This window comes from Xenopus laevis, chromosome 8L (assembly GCF_017654675.1).
Source record: "Xenopus laevis strain J_2021 chromosome 8L, Xenopus_laevis_v10.1, whole genome shotgun sequence".
Classification (NCBI taxonomy): domain Eukaryota; kingdom Metazoa; phylum Chordata; class Amphibia; order Anura; family Pipidae; genus Xenopus; species Xenopus laevis.
The window spans coordinates 70,417,559-70,436,938 of NC_054385.1; the positions used below are offsets into that span (position 1 = coordinate 70,417,559).

The 19,380-nt window shown below is 38.9% G+C and overlaps 1 protein-coding gene across 1 annotated transcript; it reads right to left on the bottom strand.

Moving 5' to 3' along the window:
• Positions 1-1,608: 1,608 nt before the first annotated feature.
• On the bottom strand, positions 1,609-14,353 carry cyp2a6.2.L (1.L). The gene is made up of 9 exons (XM_018230241.2): positions 14,092-14,353; positions 10,373-10,535; positions 9,005-9,154; positions 8,147-8,307; positions 6,582-6,758; positions 5,359-5,500; positions 4,824-5,011; positions 4,002-4,143; positions 1,609-1,959 (listed from the first exon to the last, which is right to left on the bottom strand). Exons 1-9 carry the CDS (start codon positions 14,269-14,271, stop codon positions 1,778-1,780), a joined length of 1,485 nt encoding a protein of 494 aa, XP_018085730.1. The 5' UTR covers positions 14,272-14,353; the 3' UTR covers positions 1,609-1,777.
• Between the last annotated feature and the right edge of the window lie 5,027 nt (positions 14,354-19,380).

Consider the following 19,380-nt stretch of genomic DNA (forward strand, 5'->3'; position numbering starts at 1 on the left):
TCTACTGTCATTCCCATGAAACGTGCTAGACACTGGTTGAACAATTTCAGAGCAATGTGCTGTTTTCTATTGGTTTCAGGAAAATGTGACTCCATTGAGGACTCCTATATGCTTTTTATTATTACTTTATAAATATATGCACACGTGCGCTTTGGGATTTGGTATTATGTCATAGTGGAGAGAACTGTGCAATCAGTTCTCCCCAAATAAATTGATATTGGATTTGGAGTTAAACCAGTTTTTCAGGTTGGTGTGTCCACCCCTGAATAAATACAAAAAGTAAAGTAAAGTTGTGCACTATGCACATACATTTGATCTTATAGCAAATTCTCATGGGTGATTAGTAGCCTCACATGTATTGTTTATATAGCTCATTTTCACACACACACACACACACACACACACACACACACACACACACACACACACACACACACACACACACACACACACACACACACACACACACACACACACACACACACCCCCCCCCCCCCCCTAACCAGGAGATGTAGAATCTACAGGACTGATTTATCAAATATCTTTTATCAAGGCTGAGGCCTGTATCAATTTGAGTGGTGTTTTAAAGATTGGATATACTGTTTTTGTTTCCAACACGTGAAAGATACGGTTTTGCAACAAACTTTTTCATGTGGAAAGGTTCAAATAACCTTAGACTTTGCCTACAGCAGTTTTTAACTGCAGAGCTATTGTATTGTACTTAGTTTACGTTACCCTGGATCTGGTCTTATAATAAATGGTATGATTTTTTTAACGTAATTTTTTTATAATATGAATCAGATTCATATTATGAGTGACTCTATATGGATAATCAGTATGTGCTATGAATTTCAAACAACAGTTCTATAATGAGTTCCATGACAATTTAGTCTCTCACTGGGGTAAGGGTTGAGTTTATATTTGGGGCGGTGAGACTTTCCTTACCTGCTTTTGAGTCTCTTTTACTCTTTACATTTTTTAGAGGTCCTGCTTCCATTCAACAACAATAGTACTTAGTGAGGTTAAGCATTGTTGTTGGGGGTCAGGCCTGGTTGACATCTAACAAATCATAATACATCAAAGGCAGAACTTTACCAGAAAACAAATAATTTTAGGGCATTTATCAATGAGTCTGAGGGGAAAAAACTCACTACTTAACAACATAGTGTAGAGCTGTAGTCCATCATGCATCTAGATCTGTACCCTGGATGCAAAGTTATGGGCAAGCTGTAAAGTGCAAAAGCCATGACGGTTTGCATCTGGCCTACACTTTATAAATTACCTTTATCATTTTTATTTTTAAGGAGATTTTAAGATGAGCAAGATAGTACTCTGATCGCAGCACAGTTTTCTCTCCTCGGTACCATAGCTCAGCTCCCCCTGGATGCAGCTCCATTATAGCCCTATTGATATTGCTCTTTATAAGTATGTTATATGTGCAAAACATATCAAGTCCTGCAGTAAACATAGTACACCAACCAATATAGTGTATGAAGAACTTATCCAACAGAAGACATCATTATAAATTCATAGGGCAGAGCTGCAGAACAGGATCAAATTGAGAGAATAGAGGGAACTAATAAAGAAAATAAAAGTAAAAGGCACATATTGGTAAGAAAAAATGTATTAAAATGGCTACTATGTACTGAAGTTTAAATATGTCTATGCTATTACAGATCTGAAGAAGAATACTGTGACTGCTTTTTCTAATCAATTAGAATATACTATACAGCTATACCAATATATTATTGTTTAGTTATTTATGCACAGATAGTCTTTATTTTGGAACAAAATACATTTTGTATGTTCTTGGTAGAGCCCCATTCTTATTTGGTTCAGGAGTTATGTCGATGTCTTGAGGAGCAATGTCTGACTTCAGGTTAAATGTTTGCAGAATTGTTGTAATAAAGAGAAATATTTCCATACGTGCCAAGCCTTCTCCAAGGCAGCTCCTCTTTCCTGTTTGATACAAATAACAAAGTTAGAACTTTTTTAGGGTGCCAAGAAGAGCTTCCAAGCAACACTGGGGGAACAGCAGTTAATTTAATACAAAATTATGGGAACAAATAAGACAAATATTAATAATTATTTTTATATTTAGAAATTTCAGTAACTGTAGGTGTAGCCTGTAAAATAGCCTTTTTTGTTCTTTTGCAGCTTCTGCATGTCATCAAAAGATCTTCTTGAACTTTTAGTAGGACCTTGCCAACTACTGTGTCTCTATAGAATCCCTTGCATGATATATAAAAGTGAACCAAAGACAAATGTAGATATACAAAAATATGGCATCCTTTATCCAGAAACCTGTGATCCACGAAGCTTTAGATCACAGGAAGGCCATCTCTTATAGACTCCATTTTAATGAAGAGCTTTACCTTCAGAATGAGTACTTAATCGACAGATAATTTATATCATAAGTGACCTGTACTGTATTCATGTAGTTCAAGTGTTCCTGAAGACGGCCGAGTTGAAGGGCTGAAACATTGAATAAACCACTTTCTTTCTTTTGAAGAAGTCTTGTGTGTGCGGGTTTCATTTTGGAAGAAGATATAGATATACACATACACGGAAACCCATTATCCAGAAAGCTGAGAATTATGGAAAGCTGTCTCCCATAGAATTCCATTTTATCCAAATAATTTACATTTTTAACATATCTTTTTTTTTTTTTATTGCGTGAATAAAATGTCAACAGTACAGTTTTGTCATTGCGTCATTTTTCACAATATCGTGTTTCATATGTAATATACATTGAAAGGTATTTCAACAGTAGTAACTTGTGGAAATATAAGGTAATTATTACAACTTCCATTAAACAACAGAAAAAGAAAAAGAAAATAAACCAAGAATAACCAAAAGAAAAAAAAAAAAAAGAAAAAAGGGGAATAGATAAACATACTTAGGTAAATAGTATAGAGCAGGTAATAATGTGATTGCTAAGAGAATTCACGCATATTTCTCGAGCTTCTATGTTGTCCACAATTTGTAATCCATCCTGTTATGACGGGTTGTGTTCACAATTAACTTTGATAAGTAAATGTACTCGTGGGGAGAAATTGAGTCAAGGAAACAAAAGCAAAAAGGAAGAGGATTTCTTGTAGTTCTCCCAAGGTTGCCATATGTCATCAAAGAGTTCTTTTTTGTTATCTGCAATGGCTGTTAGTAAATGCATTTCTTGAATATAATTGAGTCTAGAAACAAATTGAGTTACAAAAAGTGTAGGAGAAACCCAGTTAAGTGCAATAACCCAGCGTGCTGCTGCCCATATCTGAAATAGCAAAGCATTGGTAATTTTATTAAAATCTGGATTAGGGTGATTCAGTAAAAGATGTTCAGGAGTTCGCGTAATAGGTGAATTAGTTAAGTCACAAGCAATTTGGACCACCTTAGTCCAAAATTGCTCTACTATTGGGCAGGACCACCACGAATGTTTATAATCACCTAGTCCCCCACATCCTCTAAAACACAATGGAGAAGAGGAAGGAGAAAAATTGTGTTTACGTTTTGGCGTGTAATACCATCTTGAAATCACTTTGTAAGCCATTTCTCGAATGGCAACATTGGGAGAAAATTTATGAGAGAATTCCATTGCTTTGGACCAATCTTCAGTAGAAAATAATTCACATTTTTAAATGATATAATTCATCATTATTGGAAGCAAAACCAGCCTACTGAGTTTATTAAATGTTTACTTAATTTTCTGGTAGAATTAAGGTATAAAGATCCAAATTACAGATCCCTTATCCAGAAAACCCCAGCTCCCGATCATTCTGGATATGCATAGGTTCCATACCTGTATATAGTATATCTCCCTCTGATAGAATACAACTCTGAAACCTTCCTGTTTTCATCTGCACCTTGCAATGCAATGTTTTGAGTGTTGCCAGTACGATTTAACCCTTTTCTTTAAGTGAATGAATTTTCCATCTAAGCAGGGCTGCAGCACACCTTTGCCACACACCTTGTTCATCATAAATACAGCATAAACATGCTCTTCTTACCAACAGAAAATGGAATAAAGGCGTCATTCTTCTTGAAACTTCCATTTTCATCCAAAAAGTGTGTGGGGTCAAACTGTTTGGGGTCGCTAAAGTATTTGGAGTCCTTTAGCACTGATGTCATCAATGGGAATATTAAAGTATCCTGTAGATGCATATATATATATTAACATTCAGGAGCCATACACATATTCTTAGTTTGAATATTATTATTACAGCTTATGCATATTGTCTTAAGAATTATAGTAAACATAAAGTTCTTATGGCATGTTACTAATTAGGCCTGTTTCTCCATGAGTTTACCACATGTGAGGCAGTTTATTCCCATGGTTTCAAGAAACATTGAAAGTCTAAAGTGACAGTTGTGTATTTTCTGTTGAGCAGGATGAGAAATTAAACTATTTAATTTGACTAATTCATGAGCCCTGAAGCAGCTCAAATTGCCACATTTATCAAATGCCAAACCCCTTATCCTCCGAATGTACCATTTTCAGTGCACTGACAGGGCCGAGGTGCTGTATCACTTGTGCAGAGAGCACAATCTCTGCACTCTATACTCGCTCTCTATACTTGCAGAGCTAAATTTCAGAATTAAAAATAGAATTTTGGTTTAGTTACGAGGTAGCCTGCTGTACACTGCCACCAGGCAGCAAGGTTCTCACTTTGCCTCATGGCAATATTGGACCTGGGTCTAAACAAAGATCTATCCAGTCCATAATGTTCAGAAGCACTTTAGATAAATTTTTATGAATGCAGTATTTTTCAAATTTTAGAAATAAAAAATGCATACATACATTTAACCTATCTTATCTCATTGCTGTATACCTTGGGGATGTTGTATCCTCGAAATATTACATCATGGGTGGTTGCATGGGGTACTCCCAATGGTATGATATCTGCCATTCTCTGAATCTCATGGATAACAGCATTTGTGTATGGCATTTTCGAACGATCTTCGTAGAAAGGACACCGATCCTGTCCAGTAATATTATCTATCTCCTCCATTGTCTTTCCTGCCAACCAAAAAAACCTTCATAACTTGAAGCAATAAATTACCTCTTTTTTCAGTAAGTCCTTTTTCAATAGACACAGACCATAAAGAATCCATTTTATATATAGTGCTTATAGTTTCATTTTTTATGTAGATAAAAGAAAGACTATAACTTCATAACAAACCGAGGACAACCGTCTTTAGTCTTCTTTCAGGTTAACCTATTTGATTTCAATTAGTTGATCAAAAGCCTGGTGTTGTCGATCTAAAAATGAAAATGAATGTAAAGTGCAAAAAAAGAAGCACTCTGAGCAGTAGTACATGAAGGAACATTAGTATTATTTTTTTTTATTATAAATTGAATCTTACTTGTAACTTCTGTGTACTTTAGCAACATGAGCAAACTGTATTTCAGAGTTATACTTGTAGTTTCAGTCCCAGCAAAAAAAATATCAAGTACAGTTCCAAATAGGTTGTCAAAGTGAAACTCCGTTTGTGGGTTGTTTTTCTCCTGTGTTTTAATATAACAGAGATTGTGTTGATAAAACAAACTAAGTACTAAATTAAACACATGACTGCTTCATTTATCTAGATTCCTATATGATACAGTTCAGTACAGCTCCTGATCCTAGGCTATCGTCCCTTATACTAAAAGTATAAGGCCATCTTGCAACTGCCTGAGGGATCAACCAGAGCCATACATTTCTTGTTCTTTATACACCGTACAGCACTCATTAACCTACTTACAATATGATGGCTGCTAGCAAAGGCACTGTCTTTGTTGCAAATGATCTTCTGGAAATCGTCCAGTCAGTTGGTCCAAACAGTTATAGAGGCACAAAGCTTCTGTCCCATATCTAATATTAGGATACTAAGTCTTTATTATGTTTTACTTTAACTCCACAGGCTGTATGTGTGTGTATATAAGCAGCACAACCAGAGCCTCTATATTGGCAGCAAGTACTTTATGTCCCCTTTATCTTTATCTATACCAGAACCAAATACAAGCATTTTTCATTTGCTACAGTGCGGGCACACAAAAGATATGCATTCTCTAGCAAATCATTTTAACAGCACTAAAATAGATATGTGACCCTGCTTTGTACACAGAGTTTTTGAGACCATATAGTAGTATTTACTAAATGGTTATATTCACTATGACAGTTTGGTCACTAGGTCTGTGGTAGCTTTTTAAGCTCCCCATAGACGTGACGATTCTTCTTGCCGAACGACCAATTTTAGGGAAGTCCGACCAATCCTTCGAAATTATCGGGCAGTTAGTGGGATTCGAACGATCGTACATCTTACGATTTTTCGGCCGACATCTGTCAGGAAATTGATCGGGCAGGTCAAAAAATCTTTGTCGGTCCCAGTGCAATGTATCTATGTGTGCAGGGCCAAGCAGGCAGCTACCGTTTAGTTTTCCTAGCAAATTGGTCTTTTTAGTTGATGGTCAATTCGTACGATCGTTCCGAGAAAATCGTGGTCTCACGATGAGGATCTGATCTTCCTTTAAAATCTCAACATCTAAGGCCAGCTTTACACTTTCTCTCTGAATCAGTGAGCTGAAATGATGATTTGTATATAATTACCTTCTCCATCTTTATCAGGAAGCAATCAATGAAATCCCGTGGGCAGTTAATATTAAGTGTTTCTTGGTGGCTTTTCAGAGATTCTGCCACAAATGCTTTCAGTTTGTCAAAGTTCCTAAAGATCCTCTGCGGGGGGCCTGGCAGTCGGGAAATGATATTAGGAAACAGATTAAGAAGCTGCAAAAAAAAAAAAAAAAGTTTTTATTTTTAAATGTATGCATTTATTTTATGTCATTTATTTTATGTATAAACCAACTAGTGCTAAATTGTTTACTGTTACATTAAAATTCAAGTTTTTATAAACTATGTATTTTTCAAGTTAGCTGGAAATTGGTTGGCTTTTAAACTTGTTTATTTCTGTTTTTAGATGCCCTGAATGTCTCTCAAAGCTGTTTGGCATATACCATATAACTCTCTTAGCGCACTCACAGCATTTTGATTATTATGTATAATTATTCTTATTATTAGATTGTTATTCTTTGCATCAACTACATTAATTTAATCTATAGCTACAGCTCCGCCATTCATAATACTGTAATAAAGCAGGAGAGTGCTGGTTGCAAAAGATGGTATTTGTCAGCAATGAGATTATTTGGAGGGATGGTACTTGGTAGAGTGTGGTCTTTTTTTCAACCCAAGTTAACTATATAACTATGACACCCCTGAAATACATGAAACTCACACGAAAGGCTTTTTTTGTGACAAATAAGAACATTGATACTGAAATGTTAACTCTTATGTGCATGTGCTAAAATTAACAATATGTACATAAAATGTTGCAGTGAAAAATGAATCACTAAGAATAGAAGAATAAAGCATCATGAAGGCTACTAACATCTTCAAATGGTTCAAGGGACCTCTGCCATTGACTTCTACATGATCTTGACAGATTTTAGCTGGAGTGTTTCCGGTTTCAAGCTATTTCCAGCTTTGGGATATAATAAATCTAGAAAAATTCACGTTTTTTTTAACCCGAAAATTCAGTTTAGACTGGAAAATACCCTCGAAAATTCATTTTTTTGGGTAAAAAACAACTTGACCTGTGATAAATGAACCCCCCCAATGTTGCAGATTTAGTTTACATGATTTAAAGCATCCTTGCTCATGGTGGAAGAGCTGTGCTATAGAAAACATATTATAGGTATGGGATCCAATATCTGCAAACCAAATATCAAGAAAGCTCTAAATTATGGGAAAGTCATCTCCCATAGAGTCGTTAGACCAATTCTGCAGATTATCTTATCTACATGTTTATGGGGCCCTCAGGTGGGGCTGGCCGGAGATTGTCAAAATGCAAGCATATAGGGGGAAAATCTGTTCATTTGGCAACCTTGCAACCTGGCTACCTTATAATGTATGGCAACCTTCAGATGTATTATGTAGGAGTCCTGTATTCAAAAGGAATGAGTAATAGATCACTACTGTTACTACTATATTAACTATACTACTATAGTTACTACTACATTTACTATACTGCTATATTACAGGGATACTGTTTAACAAACCATAACTTCTCCTTTAAGTCAAAACATTTTAGTGAGCAGCATGGAATATGCTCTACTTACAATGCCCCATGCGGCGGAGACATCCTGAGAGACTGTTTTCAGCAAAGAAATCAAAGTCATAAATTTCTCATCTTTATAGTCAAAGCGTTCTCCAAACACTATTGAACAGATGACATTTGACACCGCTAAGCCTAGCAGGTACGTTGGATCAATTGGAGTATCTAAATATACAAATTATTAGTTTAGCATTGCGCCCCTTCATACATGTACCTTTAATGAATGGAACAGTTTCATGCAATGACTGCTGCAAAAGTTGCATGACTAAAACTTCAGTTGCACTAAAAAATGTGCCATGTCTCGCATTACATTTCCAGTAACACCATTCATCACCATTCACTTTTTATAATAAGTATAATTTTTTTCTGAAAAGCTTTTATAGAGCTCTCCTTATTAGAACCAGTATAACTTCTCAGAGTTTTTGATAAGGATTACTTTGAATAACCTACTGCATGCTAATCATTTACTAAGCATATATAATAAAATTAGATGGAAGTAAACCATCATTTCTGTATACCTTTAAGGGTGAATTATTATAATAGTCATAAAAATTGTTATGAATAAGAATCTTGCCAGTTATGTTATCATTCATTTCAAATGTAATCCCATAGACATTGCAGTGACATTATTACCTATTGAACACTAGTGCCAACGTTTTAAATCCAAGAAACTGAAAATCAAATGTTCATCCGAGAATGAAGCAATGCTATTAATTTCTGATCTCACTCTGATACTGGCTGTTCCAACCTGTGTCTGAAACCCCGAAACCCCAAGTGTGTATGCGATTTGTTCTATTTTCAAAGATAGTAAATTTAGAACTTCTAGGAGAGGGTTCCATATTTAAAAAGAGTCTTTCCTTACCAGCATGCTTTCTAAATTCTTCTGCAAGATATTGAGCTTCCTCCTGTATGCGTTCCTCAATGCTCCTTCTTCCCATCCCAAAGTCCCTTAGACAAGTTATTGAAAAGCGTCGCATCTGCTTCCACCGCTCCCCATTGCTGAAAATCACTCCTGTGAATATCATAAACAAGCTTTAAATGCAGTAAATGTGTGTGTGTGTGGTAAACAGATGTAAAGAACTACAGAGGTGGTTATTTCATTTTTAACAATTCTCTGTTTGATATTTTTATTCCATTAAAATACCTTTTTGAACTATTTTATGCCTGCCTTCATTCATGTAGCGACAGATGGCAGAGGGGCCAGGATTGCCCCTGTTTGGGAACATTGATCAGGCACTTGGTACAGGGCTTAGTCTGCTCACTGTAAGGAACTAACTCTATTTTGCATTAGAAAAACCAAGGCAATTAGAGAGACTGTAAGTTCACACCATGTCTGCCAACTGTGTGCCACCATTTCTGTGTAAGTTGGTTTTAAACGTGTACAATTAAACTAGAGTACAGGAAAAATCTTATGTTATTTTGGGTAAAGTGTATTTTTGCTAATATTAAATATATGTGTGTTTGTTTAGCATGTTTCAAATTATTTTTATGGGAGAGTTTATGTTAGAGACATATAACTGTTAGTGAGCTATTACGGCTCATTTCTGATATTAAAGAAAGGGCGCATAGTACAAGTGAATTTCACCATATGTATAATATGCCCAGTATTGCAGCCCCCCTCACCCTGAGATGTTCTTCAGCATCCCAGTTTGTCTTGGTTAATGTATGTCATGTCAATAAAGCCATTGCCTTGCGATCAAAGGGAGGGGCTGCTGATTTATGGATCCAAGGATAAAGGATAGTGGTCTATAATATTGTAATTACACAGAGCTGAGAAGCAGTGGGCCATGAGTATATTTTATTGAAGCATGGGCTCAATGGGGCGATGGTATTGGGTATTGTTGGCTATGGCTTCAGTCTAGTTACAGCATTATAGGCTTTGGGTGCTGTATTGGGTCATTATATGGACTCTGAATTGGGGGGCAATATTTTATTGGGTCTCATTCATGTCTGCAGGGGAATTGTATGTGGAAAAAAATAAACTATTGTGGCACTGAATTGGTGCACATTTGATAAAGATCTTTGTACTTTGGGGATTGTAGGTGAAAAGAGGCAATGTGGGGGTCTGGGCCCAAAAGAGCCGAGCCCACCGTGTTTTTCCCGGTGTCTAGTTGACCCAGTCCGTCCCTGTGCATGTGAATAATTAGTGGAGTGATTTCTAGGCCAGATCTTAGGCCATTGCCAAGAAAACTATTTTATAAATGTGAGGTATTCTTGAGAGTACACTTACCATAATCTTTAAATAGTATATACCCAAGTGGAGACTTCCCTCTCGCTCCAAAACCTTCGTTGTTGTCCAGCAGTGCCTCTTTTATACAATCATACCCAGTCAATACCACAGCAGGCTTATTGGGCAAATAGACAGTGAAGACTGGTCCTAATTTCTCACTCAGCTGCAGAAAAAAACACATAGTTAGTGCAATATTATCATTCAGCACTAATGCCACTCACGTGTATGTTAGATATTGACATAGATATATGCCTATATGCAACTGCACAATTTCTGGACAACTTTGCTGCCTGGCTTCCTTACTTTCTTTCATCTAACATCCCATCCATCATATTAGGTGACTTTAATATACCCGTTAACAACATTAACAACTCTTCTGTCTCTAAACTTCTTTCACTAACCTCCTCCCTAGGCTTATCTTTGTGCTCAGACTCCCCCTCTCACTCCAATGGTAATGCTCTGGATCTCATATTTACCAGACTCTGTTCAACCACCAATTTTACTAACTCGCCATTTCCCCTCTCTGATCACAATATGCTCACATTTCAACTCTCACTAACTCCCTCCTCACCCCCTGCTATTCCCCAAACACGTACTTACCGTGACTTGCAAGCTGTAGACGTGTCACATCTCTCTTCTTCCTTTGACTCTCTTCACTCTAATATCTCAGCCATCTCATGTCCTAATGTGGCTACCTCTGTCTACTATAGTACTCTCACCACTGCCCTCAATGAGCTTGCTCCTATAAAAACTAAACGTTCTAGACCCAAACCACTTCAACCTTGGCATACTGCTTATACAAAAGCACTCCAAAGACAATCACGTGCACTTGATCGTCGCTGGCGCAAATCCCGTTCAGAATCAGACTTTTGGAGCTACAAATCTGCCCTGCGCTCCTTTAACACCAGCCTCTTCCAAGCCAAACAAACATACTTTACTTCACTCATTAACTCCCTTTCTAAAAAACCAGCACAACTTTTCTCCACCTTTAACACTCTCCTTTCCCCTTCTCCACCTCCTCCATGCACATCTGTCTCTGCTCAAGATATTGCTGAGCACTTCAAAAACAAAATTGACACTATCAGAAGGGACATTACACTACTCAACCCCCCTAGACTTCCACCACCCTCCCTCCACACTCCCCAGTCTCTCCTGTGCTCCTTCACCCCTGTCACTGATGAGGAAGTTTCAAAGCTTCTGGCCTCTTCTCACCTTATCACCTGCCCGCTTGATCCAATTCCCTCAAAACTTCTCCGCAATACCAATCCTTGTCTAATCAAAGCCTTAACTCACCTATTTAATCTTTTGCTCTCAACTGGACTGTTTCCTTCTCAACTAAAACATGCTCTTGTCACCCCCATTCTGAAAAAACCTTCTCTTGATCCCTCCAATCTTGACAACCTCTGTCCTATCTCTCTGCTACCTTTCATCTCTAAACTACTTGAGCGCCTAGTCTACAACCGACTAACCTCATTCCTCTCTGACAATAACCTGCTGGACCCCCTACAATCTGGTTTTAAGCCACAACACTCCACGGAAACTGCCCTGACTCGACTAACTAATGACCTTTTAATCGCTAAAGCCAACAATCATTTCTCACTACTGATACTGCTTAATCTCTCAGCCGCATTTGACACTGTAGATCACCCTCTCCTCCTCCAGTCCCTCCAGTCACTTGGCCTTCGTGACACAGCCCTGTCCTGGTTCTCTTCTTACATCACCAATCGTTCCTTCAGTGTCTCCTACAATGGAGTATCATCTTCTCCCCTACCTCTTTCTGTTGGAGTTCCTCAAGGCTCTGTCCTGGGACCATTACTATTCTCCCTTGGCAAATTAATAAATTCGTATGGTTTCCACTACCACCTCTATGCTGACGATATTCAGATCTATCTCTCATCTCCTGATCTCAACCCAGAACTCCTAACTCGCGTCTCCTCCTGCCTGTCCACTATCTCTACCTGGATGTCGCAACGCTACCTTAAATTAAACCTCTCTAAAACTGAAATGGTTCTCTTTCCTCCAACTAACACCAGTAGCATCCCCGAAGTATCCATCATAGTTAACAATTCCACTATCAGCCCCTCATCCAGGCCTGGTGCCTTGGGGTTATCCTAGATTCTGCCCTGTCATTCACTCCTCATATCCAGTCACTTATTAAATCATGTCACTTCCACCTAAGGAACATATCCAAAATACGATCATTTATCACCCAAGACGCTGCCAAAATTCTTATTCACTCTCTCATCATATCGCGTCTAGACTACTGTAACTCTCTTTTAATTGGCCTCCCCCTCCAGAGACTGTCACCTCTCCAGTCCATAATAAACACTGCTGCGAGGCTCATACACCTCAGCAACCGCTCCTCCTCTGGCTTCCGTTACCTTTCAGAATCAAATTTAAATTAATGACACTGACTTTCAAAGCACTTCATAACTATGCCCCACCCTACATCTCTGAACTCATCTCTATATACTCACCCACTCGCTTACTACGCTCCTCTACTGACCTGCTACTCAACTCTTCTCTCATTACCTCCTCACATGCTCGCATTCAAGACTTTGCAAGGCCTGCACCCCTCCTCTGGAACGCTCTCCCACGGTCTGTCCGACTTTCTCCCAACCTTTCTGCTTTCAAGAAATCTCTGAAAACGCACTTCTTTCGAGAAGCCTACCCTCACTCTGCTTAACTACCAAACGCAACACCACATACAATACCACATTTCTCACCCACTTAATTCGATCTTGCCCACTCCCACACCTTGTGTATTACTCCCTTCCCTTTAGACTGTATGCCTATACATAGGGCCTTCCTCACCTTTTTGTACCTGTATTGATTGTAATGTTTGTTACTCCATATATTCTATGTATGTAATTCATTTGATGTAGTTGTTTAATCACATTTACTTTACAGTGCTACACAATATGTTGGCGCTATATAAATACATGTTAATAATATATGCGATATGTAGTATTGTATTATTGTGACTATTTATTTTACAATTAAAGGGTCCGTATCTACCTGTATATCTTAAAGGAATTGCTCAGTGTAAAAATAAAAACTCAATAGATAGGCTGGACAAAATAAAAAAATGTTTTCAATATACTGTAGTTAGCCAAAAATGTAATCTATAAAGGCTGGAGTGACCGGATGTTTATCATAATAGCCAAACCAACTTCCTGCTTTGCGCTCTCTTATTGGGTACCAGTCAGTAACCAATTAGTGGCAATCAAAGCAATCATTTGCTTTTGAATGTGACCCACATGGTAAGAATCAAAAGCAATCTAACTGAACAGTTACGGTATGTACCGTGTAAAAATGTAAAGCAGGACGTTGGGTTCTGGCTATTATATTGGATATTTCTTTATTCCAGCCTTTATAGATTACATTTTTGGCTAAAATATATTAGAAACATTTTTTATTTTTCACAGCCCATCTATTTACCCATTTTTTTTTTATTTTTTTATTTTTTTACACTGGACTGTTCCTTTAATATAACTTTATTAAAAATAATCACACAAAGAAATATTTACAATGTTCAGAAAGCTCTATTTATTGAGACTGTGTTGATACACTGTTCCCTAAAAGTGGTTCAATTCTAATTAAACAAAAAATATTGAAGCAGCTATACCATGTATAGCATGTTGCTAAGAAACTGTGGCATGAGCACATAATGTTTCTGATTTTATAGTGAACAGAACACAGGTCATACAATAACTCACCTTTACTAGAGATTGCGGGAATTCCTTGGCACTTATCTGTAGCATATTTCCCAGCAGTGGTAGGAGGGGTGGTGCTGGAGGCATGTTACTATTCCTTAGTTTTGTCCGCCATGTGAACGAATAGACAAGGAAGCTGACAATAGCAGCCAGGATTAGGGACCAAGTTACTCCCAGCTCCATTGTTGCAGACAGAATTCTAATTCATCCAGGAAGTCTCATATATAATGAAAGCAGCCTGTTTACTTGTCACGTGATATGCAATAATCCTGCCCTGCATGTGACAGTAATGAGGGTGTGTTTAACCATATTACCTAGATAGAAATACTATATAAGGTGGAGTTACAGACACCAATACACTAGTGTTACAAGCCATATAAGGGCACACAGAGTATACATGTAAACAGAACTAAGGCATGTGACAGCAAGAATGCTTTCTGTCCGTTTTCTCTAATTTCTTTAAATTACACTGCCATCCAACATAGCCTTTTTTCCTAATACAAAAGCCTAATATTTCCTTAGATTACATGTGAAGACTGCAATAAACCTTATTAACCTTATTTTTTTAGATTGCACCAAAAGCAAATATATAATAACATCACCAATCTTTGGAGCTCACATATTATATCAGCAATTCCATCTATTCCCCCTGCATAGTGTTAAATCATACCTCCCAGTAATGATGTGCAGGTCAGGAAAAATTCATCCTGTACTTGACCCTAACTTGCAAACCCAGAACCCGCACACATCCCTAACCTGCAAAATGTTTCCATTGCAGGACCCGCACCCAACCCACACCCGCAGATCAGTGGTGCGAATAGCAAAAAGCGATATCTCAGAAAACACAGCCACAACCTGGTGAATGCAATACAGCACAATGATAATCCAACAGGTATACAAAAGCAAGACACACTTTATCTTGTCCAAAGTGTCATTTAAATGCAGTGAGTCCAAGTCTTCCATCTGAGCAGGGCTGGGCCAAGTGCCCTCCATGCCCCACCCAGTCCTGCATTACCATTTCCCACCTTACCATTCATATTGCCCCCTGTACCTATGACAGCAGCCATCATGTTGCCCCATGTACCTTTGCCAGCACCTATCATATTGCTCAATTTGTACCTGTGCCAACAGCAGTCAACCCCTCAAATTGCCCCCAATCTGTACCTGTGCCAGCATAAGCCAAAACATCCACCATATTGTTACCCCCAATCTGTCCCTATCCCAGCGACAGCTAAAAAAATCCATCATATTGCCCCTAACTTGTACCTGTGCTAGCAGGAGCCAAATATCCATGATATTGCCTGAAACATCTGTGTACCTGCGCCAGCAGCCATCATATTACCCCATATACCTGAGCGAGCACCAGCAATCCCTCATATTCCCCCCAATCTGTACCTGTGCCATCAGCAGCCAAAAATCCACAATATTGCCCCCAAATATGTAATTGTGCCAACAGGAGTCAAAATCCTGTACCTGTATATGTACCTGTGCCAGCAGCTGCCAAGAGGGAGGTAGAGAGTGTTTTTGCCCGCAGTACAAATCACAGGCAAGAGGGGGTTGGAACAGGCAGTTTATAGAATTGAAAAACTATTAAAGGCCAAACAAACCAGGGTTTAAAAAAATAAAAAGCACAATGACTAATTGCCTTTGTTGCCCAGGTCCTGAACCTGCTGGAGCTGGCTTTCACTGGTCAGAGCACTGGAGTAGAGAAGTGGTTAAGTGAGCTGATACTGAACTTCTGCTGCATTGGTGGTCAGAGTTGTCACACAGACTGTTATCAAATTATGTCACTGAGAGCTGGTAGTCTGGTCACATGCCTGGATGTCCTGATGCTGACTGAACCCTGGCAGAAGTATAGTAAATTGCGAACTGGTGTGGTAGCCCTTTAGTGGATTTGCCCTGTAGAGTTAAGCAGAGTTGGACGGAGGTTGGAAACTCCCAGCAGACATTGGTAATCTCATCCAGACATCAAAACTCATCATTACTCCGTTAAACAGGATAAACTCAGTTATACCACTTAACTATGTTTAATTTGATTGCCCTTTTCTCTCTCTTCTATTCTTCTCCATATACTGTATCCTCTGCACTCCAACATCAATCTAACTATCATGAAATCTCCTCTTCACTGCTCCCATCACCCTCTCTCAATCTTAGCACACTAAGTCTTGCATTGCTTAACCTTTCTCAGCCCATCAAACATTACAATGCTCGCACTTTCAAATCTAGGTCACACCTTGGGGCACATTTACTAAGGGTCGAATATGGAGGGTTAATTAACCCTCCATATTCGACCATCCAAGTAAAATCCTTCGACTTCGAATATCGAAATCGAAGGATTTACTGCAAAAACTTCGATCGATTGATCGAAGGAAAAATCGAATGATTAAATCCTTCGAATCGAACGTTTTGAAGGATTTTAATCCATCGATTGAACGATTTTCCTTCGATCAGAAATTGCTTGCAAAACTTATGGGGAAAGTCCCCATAGGCTAACATTGGTGCTCGGTAGGTTTAAAGTGGCAAAATAGGTAGTTGAAGTTTTTTTTAAAGAGACAGTACTTCGACTATCGAATGGTCGAATAGTCGAACGATTTTTAGTTCGAATCGAAGTCGAAGTCATAGTCGAAGGTCGAAGTAGAAAAAAAACTTCGAAATTCTAAGTTTTTTTTACTTCGAATCCTTCACTCGAGCTTAGTAAATGTGCCCCCTTGTGTCGCTTTCCTTGTTGCTGTTACTTGCAGCTGGGGACATCTCCCCTAATCCTGGTCCCACTCTCCCATTGTTCCTACCCTCGGCTTTTCCCCCACACAGACTCTAGTCAATGTCTTCTCCAAGACCTTATGCACTTCTTATCCTGCAAACCTCATTCACATAAAGCCATCACCCTCTCTTCCTTTTTCTGGAATGCACAATCAATTTGCAATAAACTGACAGCAGTTCATGATCTCTTTATATCCAAATCTCTTAACTTCTGGCTATGACTGAAAGATGGCTCTCTCGCCCACGCCAATTTCTCTTTCCTTCACTACTTTTGAAGTTGTTTTCGCCAGTCTCTTGGTGTATCACATTCATATATCGCCTCCCTAGTCCCTACTCTACTTTCTTGGATCACTTTACTGCTTGACTTCAAGCTCTCAAGCAACACACTAGCTCTCATTTCAATATTCCCATTGACAACTCAGTTTCTCCAGCTACTCCTTAACTCCTCTCCCTAACAACTTCATTTGGTCTCTCTCAGTGGATCGGTTCTCCTACTCACATTGAGGATAATGCTCTTGATCTTATATTTTGCCACCCTTTCAACCTTACTAAATCTCCCTTCCCCCAATCCAACCATCACCTACTTTCCTTTCAGATAACACTTTCACCTGCACTATCACAACCATCTATCTCTCTCTACCCACACATACAGAAACCTCAACACATTTGGTCAACAATAATCAACAGTAGCAGCACAGTGGATCTCTCACATTAACAACCTTTCCTTTCCGAATATGGAAGCTCCTCTCTACAACAATGCTCTTTCAACAGCTCTTGACTCCCTTGCTCCTTCTACCACCCATCACAGTCAACCAACTAAACCCCAATCCTGGCACACTAGTGTAGGGGGTCTGGTAAATTAGACACTAATAATATTGGCAGGCAAATCCCCAGTGTTATAGATGCCTAAATGGGTCCTTACAGGGGACCTATTTTATTATTCTGTCTTTAGCCGTGCCCTTGGTGTTTACAATAATGACCAGTAGATGACACTATGCTAAAGTATAAAACCCTTTGTAGCCATGCGGTCAGGGTCCATCTTATGCTGGCTCTAGCTTGAGCAGGCAGGCAGAGCTTGAGTGGAACCTAGACAGGTCAGGTCTAGTGATGATAGGCTACTCACTTTAAGAGGTCACTCTAGGAGTGACAAATAGACAGGCTATTTAGCTGAGCAGCTCAAGGCTCAGACGAGGAGAGTCAGAGGGATTAAGATCCCGGGTACTAATTGCCCAGAAGTAGGGACTAAGTGCATAGATTTACTAATGTAGTAATGTAGTAGTGATGCCCTGGGTTCCACTTAGGGAAAAGGCTGAAAGCTGGGTGTACCTTCATTGCTGCTGTGTATGTTCTCTTCCCTGTGGGAACTAATACTGACTAAAGGTGCATGCTAGTATATGCCTTTCCACTGTTGATGTATGATCCTGTTTGCTCTTATGTACGCTCCATTTAGGATTGTATTGTTCAATAAATATGTTCATTGGTTAAGTTATAAGAACCACTGGTGCCCAATTATTGCACCCTGCATCAAGTTACAGTTACACTACACTACACCCTGCCTCCATACCGTTTGCGAGGGCTTTCTCCCTAAGATTTAAGGTCTCATCTGGAGCACAGTATTTGGAGTGGAGCTCATAGTAGAGAATGGTGCACTCAGTTTACTATAGCGCTACACTAGTTTAACTCAGTACCTCAAAAGATTGTAGTAGATCAGCTGAACAACAGTGGAGAAAGTCACAAACTGATCCTGACTTCATCTACTTCAAGTTCATGCTCTCCTGCTGAGCTCTTTAAATAGCTTGACAGCTGTACTTCTCTTCTTTAATTTCCTCTATCTTATAAACCACAATGACTTTTTGCCAGTTTTAAATATGCCCCCCTCTACCCATTAATGTAACTGCCCAAGACCTTGCTCATTTCGATCTCATTAGACTGAGCATACTATCTGACAACAATCTCAGATTATATTGCAGTCCACTCACATCCACTTTGCATTCCTTCACTAGATGAAGTTAGCAAACTTCTAGCCTGATGAAAACCCACAGCCTGCTTCCTTGACCCCATACCTTCTCACCTCCTTTGGTCAATGTCTGATACACTCTCTCCCACTTATGTAACCTTTCCCTTTCTAATGGTACTTTCCCATCTTTTTACAAACAAGCACTTATCACTCCTATCCTCAAAAAACCTTCCCTGTATCCCACCAACTATCTTGCAGTCTCCCTTCTTCCATTCACATCCATATTGCTGAAGAGGCTTGTTTACAAAGACCTGGTCCAGCATCTCACTCACAACTCCCTTCTCAATCCACTGCAATCTGGCTTCTGCCCAACACACTCAACTGAAACTTCACTCACCAAAGTAACCAATGATTTTCTCCTGGCAAAGTCTAAAGGTCAGTATTCCATACTCATCCTTCTAGATCTCTCTGCAGTCATTGCCACAGTTGATTAACCACTCCTTCTAAACAATCTAAACTCAGCTGGCATTTGTGACACTGCCCTTTCATGTTTTACATTTTATCATTCTGACCGT